Genomic DNA, 18,423 nt, shown 5'->3' with positions numbered 1-18,423 from the left:
TAGAGCACCTCCTTGAGCGTAGACTCCATTTCCCAGGTTGCACCGGGATAAATCCGAGCGCTCCAGGGCTTGTGCTTGCGCTTGCGCTTGCGCTGGTGGTTGAGGATGGGCTGGCGGCGGGACCCGGTCCTTTGCCCAGCGCTGAGGTTGGCGGGCCATGGTGGGTTTGATTGAGCCGGGCCTGTTCCGTGCGTCCAGCTGGAGAAGGTGGCAGTGAGTGACCGCAGAGGCAGCGGGGCTCGATTTGGCTGATTGAGTGGTTGGCAGGCGGCAGGTAAGGGCGAAGCCGCGGCCCGTGCTCCCCGTCTTAGTCCCTTTTTCTAGTGTTGGGCCTGACTCGGGGCCGAATCGTGAGTTCGGATTTTTGTTCTCTCCTCGCCTCGCCCCGCTCCACCCTGCAGTGCCATGCCCTCCTCAGGTAGAAGTGCACCCTCGGAGCAGCCATAGAGCGCGAAGGAAGGAGGTCAGCCAAATCCAACTTCGCCTGTTTCACAGGTTTGGAAACCCAGATCAGAAACATAGTCTGACTGTCCAAAGTTTCAAAGATAATTCGAGATAGTTCCCAGGACGGAACCTAAGTTTTTTGGCCTCCAGTCCATCGCAATTTGACCACGCCGCCCTCATTGGGAGACATCCTTTTCCTGTTTTTTTTGTAGCTGCAACTTCCTGTCATGCAGTCGGATACTCTAATTATGTAGGCCCCTGAACTTTGGATATGCAGCCCCGTGATAAAATTACTATTCCTTTTTTTTTCCCTTTTGCCCAGAAAGGAAGCCTGCATATAAATAATAGTGCTCTTTACTGATGTCTGATATTTCCTGGTTGAGATGGGAAACACGAGAGCAGCGTTTTTGTCAAAATGAAATTTGATCTAGTTTTATCTGCCTTCTAGTAGTTTTGGAATCTCTTCTTCCCTATCTTCCTTTCCCTCCCTGCCAATCAGGTTTCCCTTTGGAAAACAGATGGTGATTCAGAGCCCTGGGATAAGGGGAATGCTGTGACCTGCACTCTCTAATCTCCTGGCAGATGGTCATCATGGCCTGTGGGTACTATTGAGGGATGGGACTAGGCTGTGTTTGTTTTGGGGATACTAGTAGAACTGTGCTTCATTCTTCCTTCCCTGTTCACTCTGAGATTACCCTCTTCCCCTCAAACACACGTAAGTTTTTGAGTTTTGTTTTGCCTTGACTTCTTGACAGGAAACCTGTTTCATTTGTGGCCCTTGGACAACATATTTTTTCCCCCCTGGCATCCCCATTTCCCTCCTATCCCACTAAGTGAGGGGAGGGACCTTGTTTCATACTTGGCTCACTCAAATCTGATCTGTATGCTGCATCTATAAGCTTCTGTTTTCATGTTTGAGTTGATTTCTGGTTGGATTTGTTTACTAAAATAACTTCTAACTCTTGAGTGTTATGATTCTAATGGTTTCTATTTTTCTGTTAATCAGGAAGAATGCTGTCAGCAAACACTTTATTTAGTGTTATCACATTGGCGGGAGTGTCTTTGCTAGTATTTGTAGGACAGATAGACATCTGATCAGCCCTACTTCTGCATCTCTCCAGGTCATTCATTCAACAAGTATTTATTGACTACTTCCATGAGCCAGGTATTATGCTAAGTGCTTTAGAAATATTTCATTCATACCTTGTCAAGTGTATATGTAGAATCATAAAGGCCTTAGCATTGATTTCTACCCACATTGAATAGGAACACATGGAGATTGAATTCAAGCAGGGTATAAGCAGCTGAGATTTGATAAATCCAGTCCTTGAGGTAGGCATTTCATGTAGAGCTCAGGAATTCAGGAGATAGTTGAGAATAATCTGAAAAATAGAGAATCTGAAAAGGAGGATTTCTTTTTTTAAGACTAGGAGTGGTGACACTGAGGTGGCATATAATTTATGTTTATTACAATGAGGAATGTGTCTGATTTGCATGCTATTGCTATAAAACGTATTTTAGCAAATATGACAGTCTACATTATCCCTAATTAGGGAACGTACAGTTATGTGGACAGTCCAAAAGTCACCTAGATTTGCTGTGGGGCAATCAGTTCTCCCCAACTCTTACATTTGATTGTGACTATCTACTATTTTGAAAATTCATGTTTCAGCCAAATCATGGTTCCAAACAACAGAAGTCCAACTCAAGAAAAAGTAAAAGTCTAAGCTTTTTGTCTTTTTTTTTTTTTTTTCTCTTTTCTATACTCCCTCTTAATTCTCATAGCTTCCTAGGAGGTGATGGGAATGGCTAGTTTGTTTATCCTGGTGCAGTTTTAGGTTCCTCCCCAGTTTTCTTTCTTTTTTTTTTTTTTTTCTATTTTATTTTGAGACAGGATCTTATAGCTCAAGTTGGCCCTGAACTCGCAATCCTCCTTCCTGAGCCTCCTTAGTGCTGGTCTTCTATTTTTTTTGCAGGCCTTGTTTGCTGGGTTTCTTTTCATTTTAGGGCTTCAGGGCTCATGAAGCAGGTAATTAAGTATTTTCTTTTGTGGGGATGATCCAGGGTGCAAGGAAAGTACATTGCTCCAGTTACTGAATTGAAACCATCCCTACAGTGAAGCAGCCTCCTCCAGTTTCTGCTGGGTTTTGAGCTGCCTGTTAAATAAGTCAGTGGAGCTGTCAAGGACAAAGCAGCCTTCCCTGGCTGCCTTAGTTGAAAATCAGATATTCTTTTCTGGTAAGGGACTTTAATCTGTAGAACTGGTAAGGCTGTCATGGAAGGAGTTTGTTAGAGCACCTGTGTCCTCAGCTCTAGTCATCGCCTGGGCAGCAAGCTCCTCCCAGCTGTGGAGGAGGTGGCGAGTGCATAGAAATGGAGGCATTTGCAAAGGAACCATGGAGGACTGGAGAACCAGGAGGGCTGGTTGGAAGCTTGGGGCAGCAGCATCTTTAGTTTTTAACTAGAGTAGAGCAGGCCCTTTCCACTGCTGGAATCTTCTGCCTTGGTGTTCTCTTGTTCTGAATACCTGAAGTTGTGGCTACCATATCCTTGGGGTGGGGCTGGGAATGGACTTGGAGAAAAAGCATTTTATGTCATGCAAGGGGTGTGGCTGACTGTCCTGAAGGAGACAAGAAATCTCATGCTACTAGGCTGGATCTGCTGGCCTATAACATCATCCCAGAGGGAGATGGAAGAAGGAGTATCTTGTCCAAGCCACAGATGGCACTAGAGATCAAAGTTCAGAATCCCAGGGTATGCACTTGGTGTTCCAGGGCAGGCCAGAGATCCTAAGAAACACCTCCTACAGTGGCCATGCCAAGACATAGTGGGCAGCTCACGTTGGCTATGTTCCATTCAGTGGTCTGTCTACATAGACAGCTCCAAAGACTCCTTTGACTTGGAGCCACCTGCCTCTCTCTCACCGTTTTGGTGTTGCCTGTTCGGTGTCCATCCCCTTGGATTTTCTGTGTACCCACATGGTGTAAAATATTTTTGAACTTCCATTCCCTGCCTCCTGGAGTCTGGTTGGGATATTGGCACTAGACATCCTGTAGAAAAGCAAAGTGGTCTTTTTTCTTCCCACAGCTGGTGACTGGCCTACCAGGACTCCATCTTGGGTGTTTGCCCCTAAGTTGGTGCTCACTGCTGGTTCTCACTGGTGGGTCAGGGAGGGACAGGACTTGGGCTGAATCCTCACAATGGTATACTCTCCTAGGAGCCATGCGGGGCCAGCGAAGCCTGCTGCTGGGTCCAGCCCGCCTCTGCCTGCGCCTGCTTTTGCTCTTGGGCTACAGGCGCCGCTGCCCGCCTCTGCTCCGGGGCCTGGTACAGCGCTGGCGCTATGGCAAGGTCTGCCTGCGCTCCCTGCTCTACAACTCCTTTGGGGGCAGTGACACCGCTATTGATGCTGCCTTTGAGCCTATCTACTGGCTGGTGGATAATGTGATCCGCTGGTTTGGTGTGGTAAGTGATGGTGCCCAGGAAGCCCAAGAAAAGGGATGTTTTGGGAGAGCAGAGGGATGTGTCTCTGATGGACTTACATTGGGCATCCAGGAAAATACCTGAGTCACATGTGGGTATAGCTCACTATGTCTACCTGACTTCCCTGGTATTGGCAGGTGTTTGTGGTGCTGGTGATTGTGCTGACTGGCTCCATCGTGGCCATCGCCTACCTATGTGTCCTGCCCCTCATCCTCCGAACCTACTCGGTACCACGGCTCTGCTGGCATTTCTTCTATAGTCACTGGAATCTGATCCTCATTGTCTTCCATTACTACCAGGCCATCACCACTCCTCCTGGGTACCCACCCCAGGTGGGTTTCCATGGGGAAAGGAGAAGGACAGAGTTGTAGGCTATGGGAGCCAGTCCCATGAGTGGGAGGGGAGTGCCTTGCAGTCTTTTGGGGCATAAAACTGGTGTTGCTACAGTGGTCATGATGCTCTTCTCCCTTTGCACAGGGCAGGAATGACATTGCCACGGTCTCCATCTGTAAGAAGTGCATTTACCCCAAGCCAGCCCGAACACACCACTGCAGCATCTGCAATAGGTGGGTTTTTGCTTTGCTCTCTGTGAACCCCAGTGGTGGCCCTTCTCCTATAGTTCTAGAGCAAAACCTGACCCTGAAGCAAAGTTCGTGTCCCAGGCAATATGTTCTCCATCTTCTGACACCTAGTCCTCCGGATGGTCCTATGAGTTAGGCATTATACTCTTGTAGAAACTGAGGCTCAGAGAAATGAATTACCTTGTCCAGTGTCACATAGTAATAAACTACAGACCTGGGTTTGAAGCAAGGCCTGGCTGTCTTCAAAGTCTGTGCCCTTTCCACTCAGCAGGATGCTGGTCCTTGTAGGAAAGGATTGGCACTGACATCTCCAGAACCTTGGCCACCGTAACAGAGCCTGTGTCCCTCCCTCACAGGTGTGTGCTGAAGATGGATCATCACTGCCGTATCCTTTTGCTTTCTTCTGTCCAAGGTCTTCTTTAGCTCCAGAACACTGTACAGAGTTATTGGCCACAAGCCCAGGGCTTCTAGCATCAGTGTGTAGTGAATACTGGGATTATGAGAAATTAGTAGAAGAGGTGTCTTGGGGATGAAACCTCTATCTTCTGGGGTAGGGAGCAGGAAGCTCACAGGCTATCTGGGATGGATCTTTTGGGTGCAGGAATCTTCTAACAGGTCTGTCTTTGGTAGACTGTTGTGCTGATGGGTATTGAGTGGCATGAGATATTTGGGCTCTGGCTGTCCACTTGGGGTGCCAAATTGAACCACAGGTCCCCTTCTGGTGTCCCATATAGTTGTCTAGCTAACCATATAGTTGTCCCTTATAGTTGGAATATTGGCTGGTAAACTTTACTGGCAGTTTTCATGATTTCCTGGTGTGAACTGAGAGTTCTAAAAAGCTTAGGAGACATTCACCTCAATTTTGGGAAACTGTTCCCTATTTTCATGCCTTTGGAAAATAGTTCTTGCTTGGATGATGTCTTGAACCAAGGATGAACCAGAGGGGCCTGGACATCCCTGGAAATTGTATTTGAACTTATCCTTAATCATTCCCCCACCAGCCTGGCTAAACAACTGTGTAGGCCACTATAACCATCGGTACTTCTTCTCTTTCTGCTTTTTCATGACCCTGGGCTGTGTCTACTGCAGCTATGGAAGTTGGGACCTTTTCCGGGAGGCTTATGCTGCCATTGAGGTGAGCATATGCTTAGGAACAGGGTAACTCGGTAGTGCAGAACTTTGGGGTGTGGAACCTTGCCCTAAGGAATGGGGCTGGTAGACCCCTATCCTAGAGTCCTGAGAGTATAACCAGCACTGTTTTCCATCCCCTTAGAAAATGAAACAGCTCGACAAGAACAAACTACAGGCGGTTACCAACCAGGTGGGCTGTCCCCACCCCACTGCCTCCTGCTGCTCAGGCAATGGGCCTGCTAATTTAATAATAGGGACTGATAATAGACTGGATCAGAAATGTTTTAGGGAGGCTACCCTGGGTAGACTCAGGAGCCTGGGGACAAGCTAGAAATCTTTGGTGTATGACAGTTTTTGGCTATCCCGTCACCTCTTTGGGCTGAGCCTAGACTCTGCCTTGGTGATGGCCTGAGCAGCAAGGAGTCTATGTTAGTCTGTGTAAAGGGGCTCCACGGGACAGAGATTGGGTGGGTCCATCTGTATCTGGATCTTCATTCCCTGTGCCTTGTAGGACTCCTCATTCTGAGCACATCTTGGACTTGTACGTTTTGCACCTCTGCTGCCCTTTCAAGTCCTTAGTGGAACTCATGGTTCTCCCTACTCCAGTTAGTCCATGCTGGGTGTGGATCTGGTTCCCTCTAGGGGATGCAGCCCCAGTGAAGGAGTTCTGACTGGAGATTGGAGTGGCTTCCCCTGGAGCCCCACTTGTGTTGTCACCCTAAAGGCCCAGGATGAGCTCTTCTTGTGCTTTGCCATCTTGTCCAGACCTGCTCTGCCCAGTGTTTGTCATGTGATGGTGCCCCTGGGCTTGGCCCACCCATCTGGCTGCTACCCTGATTCCTCTGTGGCTTTAATCCCGTTTCTCTGCCTGGGTTTGGATTACTTCATGCCTATAGGTGCAGAGGGCTCTGGCGGCAGTTGCTGGAGACTAAGAGCAAAGAGCCAGGCTTTGCTGTTTTCTTTTTCTAGACTTATCACCAGACCCCACCACCCACCTTCTCCTTTCGAGAAAGGATAACTCACAAGAGTCTTGTCTACCTCTGGTTCCTGTGCAGGTATTTAACTTTGTTTTGATAGTTTTAATGGAGGGACAGCATCAGGAAAACCTTTGTAGGTGCCATGTAGGCAGGAACCCATCCTTGAGAGACCTGTCACTATTCTAGTCTAGCTGAGGTTGGCAAACAGCACTTTTCTTCAGCATTTTGGGGCAGGGAAAACCAAGGGTAGTAGCATTGCTGGTTACTAAGCACTAAAGATACAAGCTTGTTATATGACAACCTGAGTTAAACTCTTATTTTGTTTATTCCTTGTAGTATCTACTGAACGGAAAAATGAATGCATTTACAGATCAGGAAAACTGAAAAACAGTGAAGGAAATTATTCCATGATACACAGCTAGGAATGGTAGAGCTGGAATGTGAATTTAATGCCTTTTCTGTCCAACCCAGTGCTTTTACTACCCTCTGCTATCTCTTAAGCATGGATATTTAAATACAGAATATTTTTCTCAGTAATACTTATTTCCCCACCATCCTTTCCACATAACTTTTTTTAGCCTACTTGATTTATTTTCACTGATTCTCTTTATAGGTGTCATGAAATACCGGTTCACCTAGGAATAAATAAATACCAAAGGATAAATTAGGCAAAGAGGTCGCTAATCATAGCCCAGCTCAATTTCAAGCCTGTGTCCTTCAACCTTCTAATTTCTACCAATCTTTGCCTCTCTTTTCTTAGTTCTGTGGCACTTGCCCTGGGTGCCCTAACTGTATGGCATGCTGTTCTCATCAGTCGGGGTGAAACTAGCATTGAAAGGCACATCAACAAGAAGGAGAGACGTCGGTTACAGGCCAAGGGCAGAGTGAGTGTGGGAGAGGGCTTGGATGGGCAGGTGGGTAAACTGAACCTGCACCCTGTAAACAGAGGCCATGGCTAACTAGACAAGCAGCACAAAAGGACAGCTTTTGCCCACCTGAGCTTTAGTTCAGTCATTAGCCTCAAAGTTGAGAAGGGCAGTAAGTAGAAGAGGGTTGTAGAAACTTTTTATTTTTCTTGGCTCCAGGTATTTAGGAATCCCTACAACTATGGCTGCTTGGACAACTGGAAGGTATTCCTGGGTGTGGACACAGGAAGGTAAAGTAAGACAGACCAGTGCTGTGTGACAGAACTCCATGAGGAGGAAAATGGTCTATACCTGGGAGCAGAGAATGTGGCTAGTGCCACTGAGTTTATAATTGGATTTCATTTTCACAAGTTTGAATAGCCACATGCGACTAGTGGTGCTTGTCTTTGCACAGTTCTAGACTCCAGGAATAGACATCATTGCTTTAATTTGAACCAACGAGGCTTGAGGCCAAATCTGTGATCAAAATAGCCTACAAGGTTTTAGAATGACTAGAGGAGAATCCTGAGAAAGCCGTCTCAGGAAAGAACATCTAGGTACTATGTAGTAGTCACCAGTCATCTTTGACTTGAATGACAGTGTCTGGAATTTAAGCCAATAATGTGAGACTGAGGTAATCTACTTGTGACAGAGATCCTAAGCAACACATGCAGTTAGCTCTCCCAGCCTGAGACACAGTCATTCTTCACACTGCAGTTACTGAGGGAGTAACAACCAGGTGAGTGGAAGGAAGTACCTTCCCTCCCTCCTTTCACCATCTCGTTCCATTTGCTGCCTACCACTGTGCTTACAGATAATCCTTTAGCTCAAAACCTCAAAAGGGCCAGATATGGTGGTGCACTCCTATAATTCCAGCACCTACGAGACTGAGGCAGAGGATTGTGAGTTCAAGGTCAGCCTGGGCTACACAGCAAGATCCTGTCATAAAACAAAACCCCAAAAGAATAAAACCTCAAAAGGCCTTCAAGACCCCAGAAGGGAGAAGAAATTGGAGCTCTCATTACTTTTGTGCTTGGATGTACGCTTGCTGCAGAATTTACAGGAAGGTCAAGTAAGAACTCTTGGAACTGAGGGACATTTCTGTCTTCTGTTGTAGGCACTGGCTCACCCGGGTGCTGTTACCTTCCAGTCACCTGCCTCACGGGAATGGAATGAGCTGGGAGCCCCCACCTTGGGTGACTGCTCACTCAGCCTCTGTGATGGCAGTGTGAGCTGGGTTGTCAGCTACAACTTGAGTGTGTTCTGCTGCCTGTGTTGTCTCAAGTCTCCAAGGGCAGCTTTTCTTGGAATCCTTCATCAAAAAAGAGCCATTGGGGCTGCCGTATGGTACTGTGCAGGGACATTTCAGAGACCAACCTGTTGACCACACTACAAAAGCAAGACACAATGTAGAAAAATCCTAGGACTGATGTCTCTTTACTCAGGCAAACAGAAGTTTCAGCCCCAGACTAGGGGTCAGGCAATTGGCTACCTTGCCTGCCTCTTCCAGGTCACAGCACTGGGGCTAGCCACCACCTCTTCCACTTTCTGTCTGGGAAAACACCTATCTGGTATGCTGAACTCCTGGCTTCTCAATGGGGCAAAGACATTAGGCCTACTGCCGGTCACTGCCACTTTTGACATGCTACTGAAGGAAGAAAAAAAAAATAAAGGCATTTAATTTGTAAAAGGTATTTAGCTTCTTACTGTTTGCCTGTAGGGTGGGAAGGGGAGGTCAGGGTCAAGGCCTAGTGAGTCATTGTTCTGGTCATACCTCTTATGCTTTGAGTGGTTGGATGCCCTGAACAAACTTGGCTAATTCCTATTCTTACTGTTTTTCTAGCTTAGGCCAGTGATACCTATGGTTAAGTGCTACAGAAGCAGAGGTGGGATGTATGTGTCTGTGTGTCTGATAGTTGGCTCCATTACCAAAAGAAATCTTTATTCCTCAGCAGGTAAACACACATCCATTATCCTTGGTCCTTAGGGCCACACTCAACTGCATTCACCCATCAGCAGCTTAGATGGGTGAATGACATAAGATATACTGGGACGGCCCCACAATTCAAGATCTTTCTTCAAACAAGCAGTCTTGTCAGTTACTTCACAAATGTGTTAGAAATCAGGACTCTTTAAGTTTCTTGTACAGCCACACAGCAAAGGCCATTTATCTGCTTGCTTTGGGTGGGATGGCTTGACAGTTAGTAATTCCAGGTTAGATTGTCGGTCAGAAAGGTGTAGGCTAGGACCCAGAGCTCAGCTACCTGGGCTCCCCAGCAGAAACCTGTAAATACAAAGAATGTTTGGCAGCATTAACAATGAGATCAATTGTGGTCCCATATTTCCCAGTGACTTAGAACTCACCATTCTCCCCTGGCTGATACAGCTTCCTTGCGCACCAGTCTCTTCTTGTCATCCAGGGGCTTGGCTAAGGCCCGGATCACCTGTAGTTTGTATGGCAGCAGCTGTGCAGTCAGAGGAGATAATTTTAGCCTTGCTCAACCATGGTAACTGGAAATGCTGCTTCTTTGGCTGTATAATTTACATTCTGAAGAAAGAAATGTGCCTCTTTCTTTTTGGGTTCTGGGGATTGAACCCAGGGCCTCACATGTGTTAAACACATGCAATATGTCAAACTATAGTGATTCCAAAGGATGCCAAGTGGCAGAAGGCTATTCTTCTATGGGGTGGTCAGGATTTACTGGCTCCATTCTGGGTCCAAGAGAAATCCATGCCTAGGTGTACTTTGTAGTTCCTATCTGAATCATTCAACAGGGTAGTTAATCCCACTTGATGAGGGCAAAAACGCATTTCCTTCACTCTTCTAAATGTCTGGTTCCCAGGCCAGGGAGGACAGCTAAGGTACTTACCACAGGAGTGGGCAGGCGAGTGAGAGCATGCATACACTGCAGTGCAGCAATCCGGACAGCCTAGAACCCAACCAGAAGAAGGTGAGGGGAGACCCAAGGAGAAAGATGCTAGAGAGGTGTTGGGGCTCAACGTACCATGGAGGGGCTAGAGCTAAGGTTCAGAAACTTGGTGACCAGGGTGTCAACGTGAAGACTCATGACTTGGGGTGCTTCCAGTAGAAGAGGCTGAAGGCAGCTGAGTGTGGAGAGCTGGACCACAGAGTCAGGGCAGGACAGGGCCTCCAGCAGCAAGGAAAGGAGCTAAGAGGCAACAAGAAATCACCATTTTGTGATGCTCCTGGTTCTCTTCCCAGCTGGCTGAATAGTCTTACCTCTTGCTGAGAGGCTGCTGGACTTACCGTGGGCAGCTCTGGCAAGAGCACAGGCTTGGGCAGTTTGTTGAGTACATGAGACAGACCCTTCAGGTAGTTTGGCTTCACATCTGAAAAAGATGGGCAATTTTAGGACAGGAATTGGGTTTAGACATTCAGCTTGAGAATTCAACTCCAATCTCTGATATCAACCTACAAAAAAGAAGTGGGAAATAAAAGCAAAAAGCCCCTTGAGCTCAGAATAAACAAGACATGCCCATCAAAAGAAAAAGTGGGTGGAGAATCTGGAAATTTGGCTTTCTAGGTACAGATCAAAATATATCTGAAGCATCTGGGCCCTAAATGATTTTAGGGATTGGCCATGTAAAGGTGGGGTCTGTATATCTGGGGCCTCTCTTTCAGACTCTTCTCACCTTGGGGAGCAGCATGGAAGCCTTGGACCAGAGCAGGCACATTGTCTGTGAAGAACCGCTGGCGGAACATGATCCGCACTTCAGCATGACCAGCACGAGTCAGTACATCAGTGCAGTCAGACATGAGCAGAGAGAAACCATCAGCTGCTGCAGGACCTAGTTCTGGGTCACTGAGGAGGCCCATGACCTGGAGAAAGAGCCTTTGAAGTACATCAGGGAGAAGAATCTTAAATACCAAAGAGGGGAATGGAAATTTCTCAGCACAACAGGGTCAACAGGGAAGTTCCTGTTTAGGTCCTAGTTCTCCTTTCTCAGAGGAGACTTACCCGGGCTGTGAGGCAGGAGCTGAGAGGATGGTATCTGAGTACAAGAGCCTTGGTTACCTGTAATCAGAGAGAGGGAGCAGCTAGAGCTGACATTCAAACCCCAGAACCCTAAGGCACAGCTGCTATGTGGCTCAGGGTCAAACAGGGACATTTTATTCTAGTTAGACATAATTGCCTGTGCCTAGCCAGAGTCCACTGTAACTCCTTACCCAGAGTAGCAGTGTAAAGGCCTGACTACGAGAGGGCTGGGAGCCAAGATGGGCATCCACCGTGTCCACAGCCAGCTGGAGGAATTCATCCAACTGCTGTCCTGAAAAGGAAGGAAGGAAGACATGCTGATACAATGTGAAATATTTTTTTACTTTTAACAACAAAGTATGTAAGTGCAGAGCACCTGAAAAGCCATTGGAAAATACATGACCCTCTGAGTAATTTAGGCCCCAATGCTTTAGGGCTACTGTGATCTGTATCTAAAAAGCCAAACTTGCAGATTTTTTTTTGGTAGTACTCAAGTTTGAACTCAGGGCCTCAGTCTTGCTAGGTATATCTGGGTATTTTCTAGATACGGTCTTGTGATCCTAATATCTGCCTCCTGAGTAACTAGGATTACACTCAAGTTTGAACTCAGGGCCTCAGTCTTGCTAGGTATATCTGGGTATTTTCTAGATACGGTCTTGTGATCCTGATATCTGCCTCCTGAGTAACTAGGATTACAGGCATCAGCCACTGGTGCCTGGCAAACCTGTTTGTCAGCAGGGGCTCTGGGAGGCTCCTGACCCAGACCCATCGCAGTACCTGCAGGATGCTTGTTGAGGAGTCCTGCAAAGCACTTGGCGGCAGCAGTGGAGGAGAAGGAGCAACTGTGGCAGCAGCTCAGCTCCAAAAGCTCCCGCATGAGTCTGTTCAGCTGAGGGATTTCCACCTATGGAAAACCTGGCCATGTAATGGACTCAGAAAACCCTTGAGTTCCAAGAGATACCTAGTAAAAAGTGGCAGCAGGGACCAGAATGGACATGAACTAACTTCTTCAGAAGGGAAACTAGCCTGTGGCAAATTCCAGCTTGGGCTCCAACTCCCCAAATGTTTTCACTTACATTTCGTGGCAGGGAGCAAACAAAAGCCATAAGGAGTGTAACCAGACGCCGCTGCTGCAAGGAGCCAGCCTGTAAAGAAAGAAGAGTCATATTAAGCATGTCTTGCCAGCAGTAGGCTTGTTTGCCCCAATAGCTATCCCAGAATAGTCCTAGAAAGTAAGTTTAAAGGATGTAAATTCCAAGATTCTCCCCAATCTGGTCCATCAGACTGTTACCTGGAATGGCTGGAATCTGCTTGAGAAGCTGTTTTCAGGCAGAAAGGAGGTGTTGCCATCTAAGAAGAGGGGCACAATGCAGGTGACACTTTGGGCAGCTAACCTGGGGGCAAAATACTAGGTGTTATCAAGGAGCTAGCATTCTAAAGCAGCCCTCCCCTTATAGAAGCCTTTCATCCTAGCTTCTCGAGAAACAGAGATCAGAACTGCAGTTGGAAGCCAGCATGAGCAAATAGTTCTAAGACCCTATCTTAAAACTATACAAAACAAATCAGGACTGGCTCAAGCAGTAGTAGAGTGCCTGCCTAGATAGTATCTGAACCCCGAGTTCAAACCCCAGTAACTATAAAGAAAAAAAAAAAGTGCTTTCAATATGGGGTTCACTTTAGGGCCACTGAGTCAACAGGACAGGCTATGATTGATTACACATTCAACAAACACTAATTTGACACACATCTTATGCCTGAACCATTTCCACTCTGGACCCTGATAAAATGCATAGTGAACCAGACAGATCAAATCCATATTGTTTTAGAGCCTACAATCTAGCGAGGAGTATAATGTATGTTTTTAAAATGCTCTACATGTGATTCTGCAGCCATGAACCATTGGCCCACTGCTTTACCTATCTGCCTAGTCATGCAAAAAGTCACTATTTTTTGTCAGAAAAACTGATGAGACAGGTAACTGCCCCACATTCACATTATGGGGTCAAGGATGGCTGGCAAGGTAGATTCTGTTGCTTCTCAAGAATCTTTACTTTTTCTCTGGGTTCAGTCACACCCAAGATTATACTCACTCAGGGCTCAGGTGAGTGGTGGCAGTGCCAATGACAGATGCCATGGCGGACAAGACCCCGTCCTCAAGCAACACTTTTCTCAGAACTGGGGGCTCCTTCTCTGTAAAAACAAAACACCAACACATGCACATACATAGAATCTCAAAGCCACGACTATGACTCATAAATGAAAATTAGAGCCAGTAACCCCAGCACTCAGGAAGCTAAGGGAGGACAACTACAAGTTCAAGGATAGGCTGGACTACTGTCTCGAAAGAAAGAGAGGGGAAAAAAACCCCAAAAAAACCTCAATTGGTTCCTATCTTTATCACGATGGGCTCGACTAGCCAAAGGTTTTTTTTTTTTGCAGAAGAGGGTGTACTTGCTAGGCAAGCACTTTACCACTTGATCCACAACTTGAGCCCTTTTTGCTTTGTTTTTTAGATAGGGTTTCATGCTTTTGCCCAGGACCAGCCTCAAACGGGAACCCTCCTATCTCCACCACTGAAGTAGCTGGAATTACATGTTTGTGCCACCGCACTGGCCCCCAGCAGCTATTCCTAATGTGTCCTCTAGGTTTACCTTTATGGGCCTTTATTTATAGCAACTATCCTACTCCCAGCACTTGCTATGTGGTCAGGCACCACACATTATCTTATTTAATCCTTATGACCCTGTGATATAGATAGGACTCTTTATCCCCATCTCATAGGTGAAGGAGCTGCATGTAGAAAGGCTGAGTATCATCTCTTAAGCAAGTTAAAGATAAAACCCAACCAGACCTGCTGGTTTTAAAACTCAAGTCTAATAAACTCATGACATAGCAATTGAAAGGAAACAAGGTGTGCATCCATTTGAATGTTGTTAATACTAGTGGATTCTGGTTCCTGCCAATGGATGTCATGCTGGCACCCTTTGCCCTAGGGAAATCTCACTTGGGGGACAGAAGATTCAAAATAAACCTACTAGAGGGGTGGGGATGTAGCTCAATGATAGAGCATGAGGCCCTGGGGTTGATCTCCAGCACCACAGGGGACAAAAAAAAAGGGAAGGACATACTTTTATCTGATGGTACCAAACCTAATACCACCAACACCCAGGAGGTGGCAGTGCTTTCCAATGCTGGAAGGCAGAATTTTAAGGATGAGAAAGGGATGGAGATTGTTACCTGGCATGGAAGCCTGCACAGCCAAGGCAAGAAGGCAAGGTACAGCAGTCTCGTGGAAATACCAGCAACTCTGAGGGTCCTGCTGGCATTTTTCTGCCACCTGCTGGAGACTCTGACAGATGGCAATAACTTCATTGGATCCTGCAACCATATTCCCTGTGTTGAGAGAAAGTTTCTGTAAAGTTTTCTCAAAAGTATTTCCAATATAGCAGATGGAAAGAACAAAGACAATGACTGAAGAGATCAAGTGTCTTCACTGAGCTACGTTACTGAATTCTCTTGGCTGTTTTTGTCTTATCTACTCAGACCTCAGAGTTGAGACCTGCTCTGTGCCAGACGTGCAACAGAAATATTCACTTACATTCTCTCCTGTATTTGTACAATTCTAGAAGCTCCCCCACTTTACAGAGAACACAGAGCCTCAATGAAATTATCAGTATTTCTTCCAGGGTTATCAGACGTGCAAAGTCAGGAATCAGATTCAGGCCATGGTCCGAGTCTAGTGTTCTACTACTTAACAGCTGCTGGATCAAGCACTGTAGACCTGGATCTACCCTTAGGGACTGAGCAGTCCAGAGCAGGGAGTGTATGTTAGTAAGGGAACCTAAAGGGTGACCATGTATAGGTTTCCAGTAGCAAGAGCTGACGTCACTTTGGCCTCTGAGCAAACTGGAGGATGCCAAAGTCATAGGGATCCTGTTAAAATGCAGACTCTGATCAGTGAGGGCCTGAAATTCTGTACTTCTAGTAAGTTTCTAGAGTATGCCTAGGCTGCTGACCATACCTAGAACCACATGAAAATCACCTGGTCACTCTTCGCAATTACTGTCACGCATGTTCTACCCTCCTTCGAGACTGATTCAGTTGGCCCAGGTATCAGCTTTTTTTTTTTTTAATGCTCACTACACCTCCAGAAAGACAAACATCGAATGTTTCAAACAGCGGTTACCAGAGCCAGGAAGGGAATGGAAGGGGGAATGGAATGAGGATGGTTATTGGGTATAGGGGTGCCACTGGATAAGAGGAATAACTTCTTATGTTAAATAGTATAGTAGATAACAATGACTAACAGCAATTCTTTCAATATTTCAAAATAGCTAGTAGAGAGAATTTTGAATGTTCCCAACACAAAGAAATGATAAATGTGTGAGGTGACAGACATGACTACCTCATTCCACATAGTATATCTGTATTTAAATGTTACTCAAACCCCATAAATATCACTATATATCAATATTATTATATGTACAATAACTATATGTAAGTTTTTAAAAATTTACCGTGTCACTCTTACATATAGCTACAATTACAATTTTGGACTTAAAAGTGTCAACTCCACCTGGATGCACTCCCCATTCAGCCCAGCTATTGATGATGATTCTTGGTAGTTACCTTTGTTCACCTGCCAGAGATGCTGCAGCAGCAGAGGCAGTGTCTCCTTGACAATGCTGGCATGTGTTGAAATAGCTGACAAAACTTGCAGACAGCGCAGATACTGGGAGCATTTGGTGGGCCCATCATCTCTAGTCAAATCTGAGTCCCCTGCAAGCAGCCAAGAGATAAGGTTTCCCTGTGTGATGGCAAGCATGAAGGCCCCCAAAGCCTTGCTGGTAAAGGCTGGGCCAGATGAGCTATACATACCTCTGTTTATCTCCTTAGCAAGTTTGGGTACTAGGTGACTGCTGAAGGCCCCAGGGTAGAGAGTGGCTAGGGTTCCTGATGCTTCTAGTGCTGCCACCCTGCTGGGAGCACAGAGCAGATGAGTATTAGCTAAGAATTGGGCCATGGTTGTCACCAAGGTCTGCCTTCAGGCAGATCTAGGAGTATGGGCTCCCAAAGCCACCTTGCTAAAGAGCAGGAAGGACTCCAATACCTACACCACTAAGTTGAATAGGACTTCTTAGTGCCCAAGAAAAGAGATAGCAGTCCCACACCCTTCCAACCAGTTACCAGAGGCAAATGCAGAGCCCACCTTCCATAAGGAGAGAAAAGAGTCAGAAGCACAGAGCCCTGTTCCTTGTTGCATCTGAGTAACTCTACTACTGCTTTAGATTCTCACCAACTCTGGGAATCCTCCTCCAGGAAGCTCAGTCTGAACAGGTGACCCACTGCTAGCTCCACATCCCCAGATGATAGGAGATCTGTGGTTAGAAGGGAACATGCATCTCATCTTTCTTTCCTTGTAGCCATAACCCTTCAAAAAATCCTCTTAGAAATCCCAAATCATTCAGCATTGCATTGAGAATAGGTAATTAAGACTGCTCTTCATGTAAGACAGAAAACCACAAGTAAGGGACCAATAAGCACCCTTTTCTCTCTTTTCCTTAAGATGTACCTGGCTGGGCACCCAAGACTGTGAGTGTCCGGATGCCTACAAGCTGGAGTTGGGTGCTGGGGTCTGTTAGGGCCATGAATACCAGTGAACACAGCTGGTCCTTGAAGCCACTCAAAGGCATTTCATCTAGAGAGAGAAAGAAACAATCTCTTACATTATATATCCCTGACTCAGCAGTGCTGGAGACAACTCAAGGTAGATTTTAAGAATAGAATTACTAGGTGTCCAGGAAGCACACTGGAAAAATAAACAGGGCATATCCCCGTTCTGTGCTAAATTCTCCGAACAATAGAACCACTGTTCTAAACTACACTGTAGCACTTTGCCCTGCCAGCCTTTGAGGGCTACAGGGCTAAACAGCTCCCTGGACACTTCAACTGGAAGGTGACCTCACCTTTGTCTTCATAGCTCCATTTCTGCTGCAGCTTCAAGAAACCCAGGATCATTTCAAGTATTGTCCGCCGCTGGTTGCTCTGTAACATTTCAAGGGGTACTGGAGTCAAAAAATAATACAAGTTACTCCTGCTACTCTGGAACTGGGGAGAATTATCCTTTTATGTAAGACCGAGTCCATGAAAGGGTAAACAAGGGAATGAGCAGCAGCTTGCTAAGAGAAAACCCCAGATCAACTTGGGCTCAAAGTAGAGCTTTAGTCTTGAACTCTGAGAAAGGGATCCTAATACTCAGATACCATCATCTCCCCCAAAGACTACACTGTCTTACCTGACTGTGCTTATAGAACTGTTCCAGAAGTAAGGGCAGTACGTTGCTGGTGATGTGGTCACAGGCCCGGGCAGATGCACTTGCAGCTGCCTGCAACAGCTTGGCACTAGGCCACACCAGTTTCATGTCTGGCTCACACAGATGGTGCCTGCAATCTAGAGAGGCAGGAATCACACACCTGGGGTCAAATACAGCCTGATTTCCCTACACCCATACTGGTTGCAGACTGAGGCCTGGAATGGTTTGCTAACAGTTATCACTCAGATTGTCTTTAATACAAAGCAGGGTTGCAGGCCCCAAATCACTGAACTTGTGGATGCTACACATGAAGGGTCACTGGCCCTTGAGAAATGTTATCTCTATGGTGCTCAGTCCCCTTTCTTGCTGCCATGGTCCAAATACCCTGTAGAATGTTGCTAAGGAAGGAGTCAAGGAGGTCCTCAGCATCAGCCCTCAGCACAGAGCGAGACAGACACGCAGTCAGGGAGTGGAGGGCTGCCAGGCCCTCTGCCTCCACCCGTTCACTTGCCGTCTGGAACACCTGTCAGGGAGGAATCCCATGGCTACTGAGGTGAGCCTGCACCAGAAGAGATTCCACTCATCCACTGC

At 46.5% G+C, this 18,423-nt stretch overlaps 2 protein-coding genes across 16 annotated transcripts in view; one reads left to right on the top strand and one right to left on the bottom strand.

Annotated features, from left to right (window-relative positions):
- Positions 1-32: 32 nt before the first annotated feature.
- On the top strand, positions 33-9,215 carry Zdhhc16 (zDHHC palmitoyltransferase 16). 12 transcript variants are annotated; one of them, XM_074078598.1, is made up of 13 exons: positions 34-274; positions 402-495; positions 944-1,042; positions 1,451-1,609; positions 3,662-3,909; positions 4,065-4,259; positions 4,405-4,493; positions 4,865-4,893; positions 5,510-5,643; positions 5,782-5,829; positions 6,609-6,694; positions 7,377-7,500; positions 8,639-9,215. In XM_074078598.1, the coding sequence occupies exons 5-13, from the start codon at positions 3,667-3,669 to the stop codon at positions 8,903-8,905; spliced, it is 1,215 nt and encodes a 404-aa protein (XP_073934699.1). In that variant the 5' UTR covers positions 34-274; positions 402-495; positions 944-1,042; positions 1,451-1,609; positions 3,662-3,666; the 3' UTR covers positions 8,906-9,215. The 12 variants fall into 12 exon arrangements, with proteins under 12 accessions (XP_020033325.1, XP_020033322.1, XP_020033319.1 ...); XM_020177731.2 differs by lacking the exon at positions 944-1,042 and adding an exon at positions 7,702-7,772 and having other exon boundaries at positions 8,639-8,888; XM_020177736.2 differs by lacking the exons at positions 944-1,042; positions 4,865-4,893 and adding an exon at positions 7,702-7,772 and having other exon boundaries at positions 33-274; positions 5,598-5,643; positions 8,639-8,888.
- Positions 9,216-9,442: 227 nt separating this feature from the next.
- The window catches only part of Mms19 (MMS19 homolog, cytosolic iron-sulfur assembly component), a 29,953-nt gene continuing 20,972 nt past the window's right edge, over positions 9,443-18,423 (bottom strand). The window contains exons 12-31 of one of the 4 annotated variants that reach the window (XM_020177720.2): positions 18,217-18,355; positions 17,815-17,969; positions 17,486-17,564; positions 17,092-17,217; positions 16,816-16,897; positions 16,398-16,498; positions 16,149-16,298; positions 14,757-14,912; positions 13,610-13,709; positions 12,811-12,913; positions 12,596-12,664; positions 12,297-12,423; positions 11,711-11,811; positions 11,502-11,558; positions 11,176-11,362; positions 10,790-10,872; positions 10,527-10,691; positions 10,392-10,451; positions 9,886-9,986; positions 9,443-9,805 (exon numbers count right to left, since the gene is read on the bottom strand). In XM_020177720.2, coding sequence (XP_020033309.2) covers positions 9,778-9,805; positions 9,886-9,986; positions 10,392-10,451; positions 10,527-10,691; positions 10,790-10,872; positions 11,176-11,362; positions 11,502-11,558; positions 11,711-11,811; positions 12,297-12,423; positions 12,596-12,664; positions 12,811-12,913; positions 13,610-13,709; positions 14,757-14,912; positions 16,149-16,298; positions 16,398-16,498; positions 16,816-16,897; positions 17,092-17,217; positions 17,486-17,564; positions 17,815-17,969; positions 18,217-18,355 — 2,169 coding nt within the window. In that variant the 3' untranslated portion in view covers positions 9,443-9,777. Of the gene's footprint in view, positions 9,806-9,885; positions 9,987-10,391; positions 10,452-10,526; positions 10,692-10,789; positions 10,873-11,175; positions 11,376-11,501; positions 11,559-11,710; positions 11,812-12,296; positions 12,424-12,595; positions 12,665-12,810; positions 12,914-13,609; positions 13,710-14,756; positions 14,913-16,148; positions 16,299-16,397; positions 16,499-16,815; positions 16,898-17,091; positions 17,218-17,485; positions 17,565-17,814; positions 17,970-18,216; positions 18,356-18,423 lie in introns of those variants that run through there. The other 3 variants (XM_020177721.2, XM_074078597.1, XM_020177722.2) reach the window with 3 other exon arrangements.

Source organism: Castor canadensis, chromosome 7 (assembly GCF_047511655.1).
Source record: "Castor canadensis chromosome 7, mCasCan1.hap1v2, whole genome shotgun sequence".
NCBI lineage: Eukaryota > Metazoa > Chordata > Mammalia > Rodentia > Castoridae > Castor > Castor canadensis.
Note: the sequence above shows the minus strand (reverse complement) of the source record. Positions and strands in the feature narration are given on the sequence as shown.

Bases quoted from the DNA above. Each gene is read 5' to 3' on its own strand.
- Zdhhc16 (XM_020177729.2), top strand. From the start codon at position 3,667: ATGCGGGGCCAGCGAAGCCTGCTGCTGGGTCCAGCCCGCCTCTGCCTG. The intron at 6,695-7,376 runs GTATTTAACTTT...CTCTTTTCTTAG, and splicing joins TACCTCTGGTTCCTGTGCAG to TTCTGTGGCACTTGCCCTGG. The intron at 7,501-8,638 runs GTGAGTGTGGGA...CTTCTGTTGTAG, and splicing joins GGTTACAGGCCAAGGGCAGA to GCACTGGCTCACCCGGGTGC.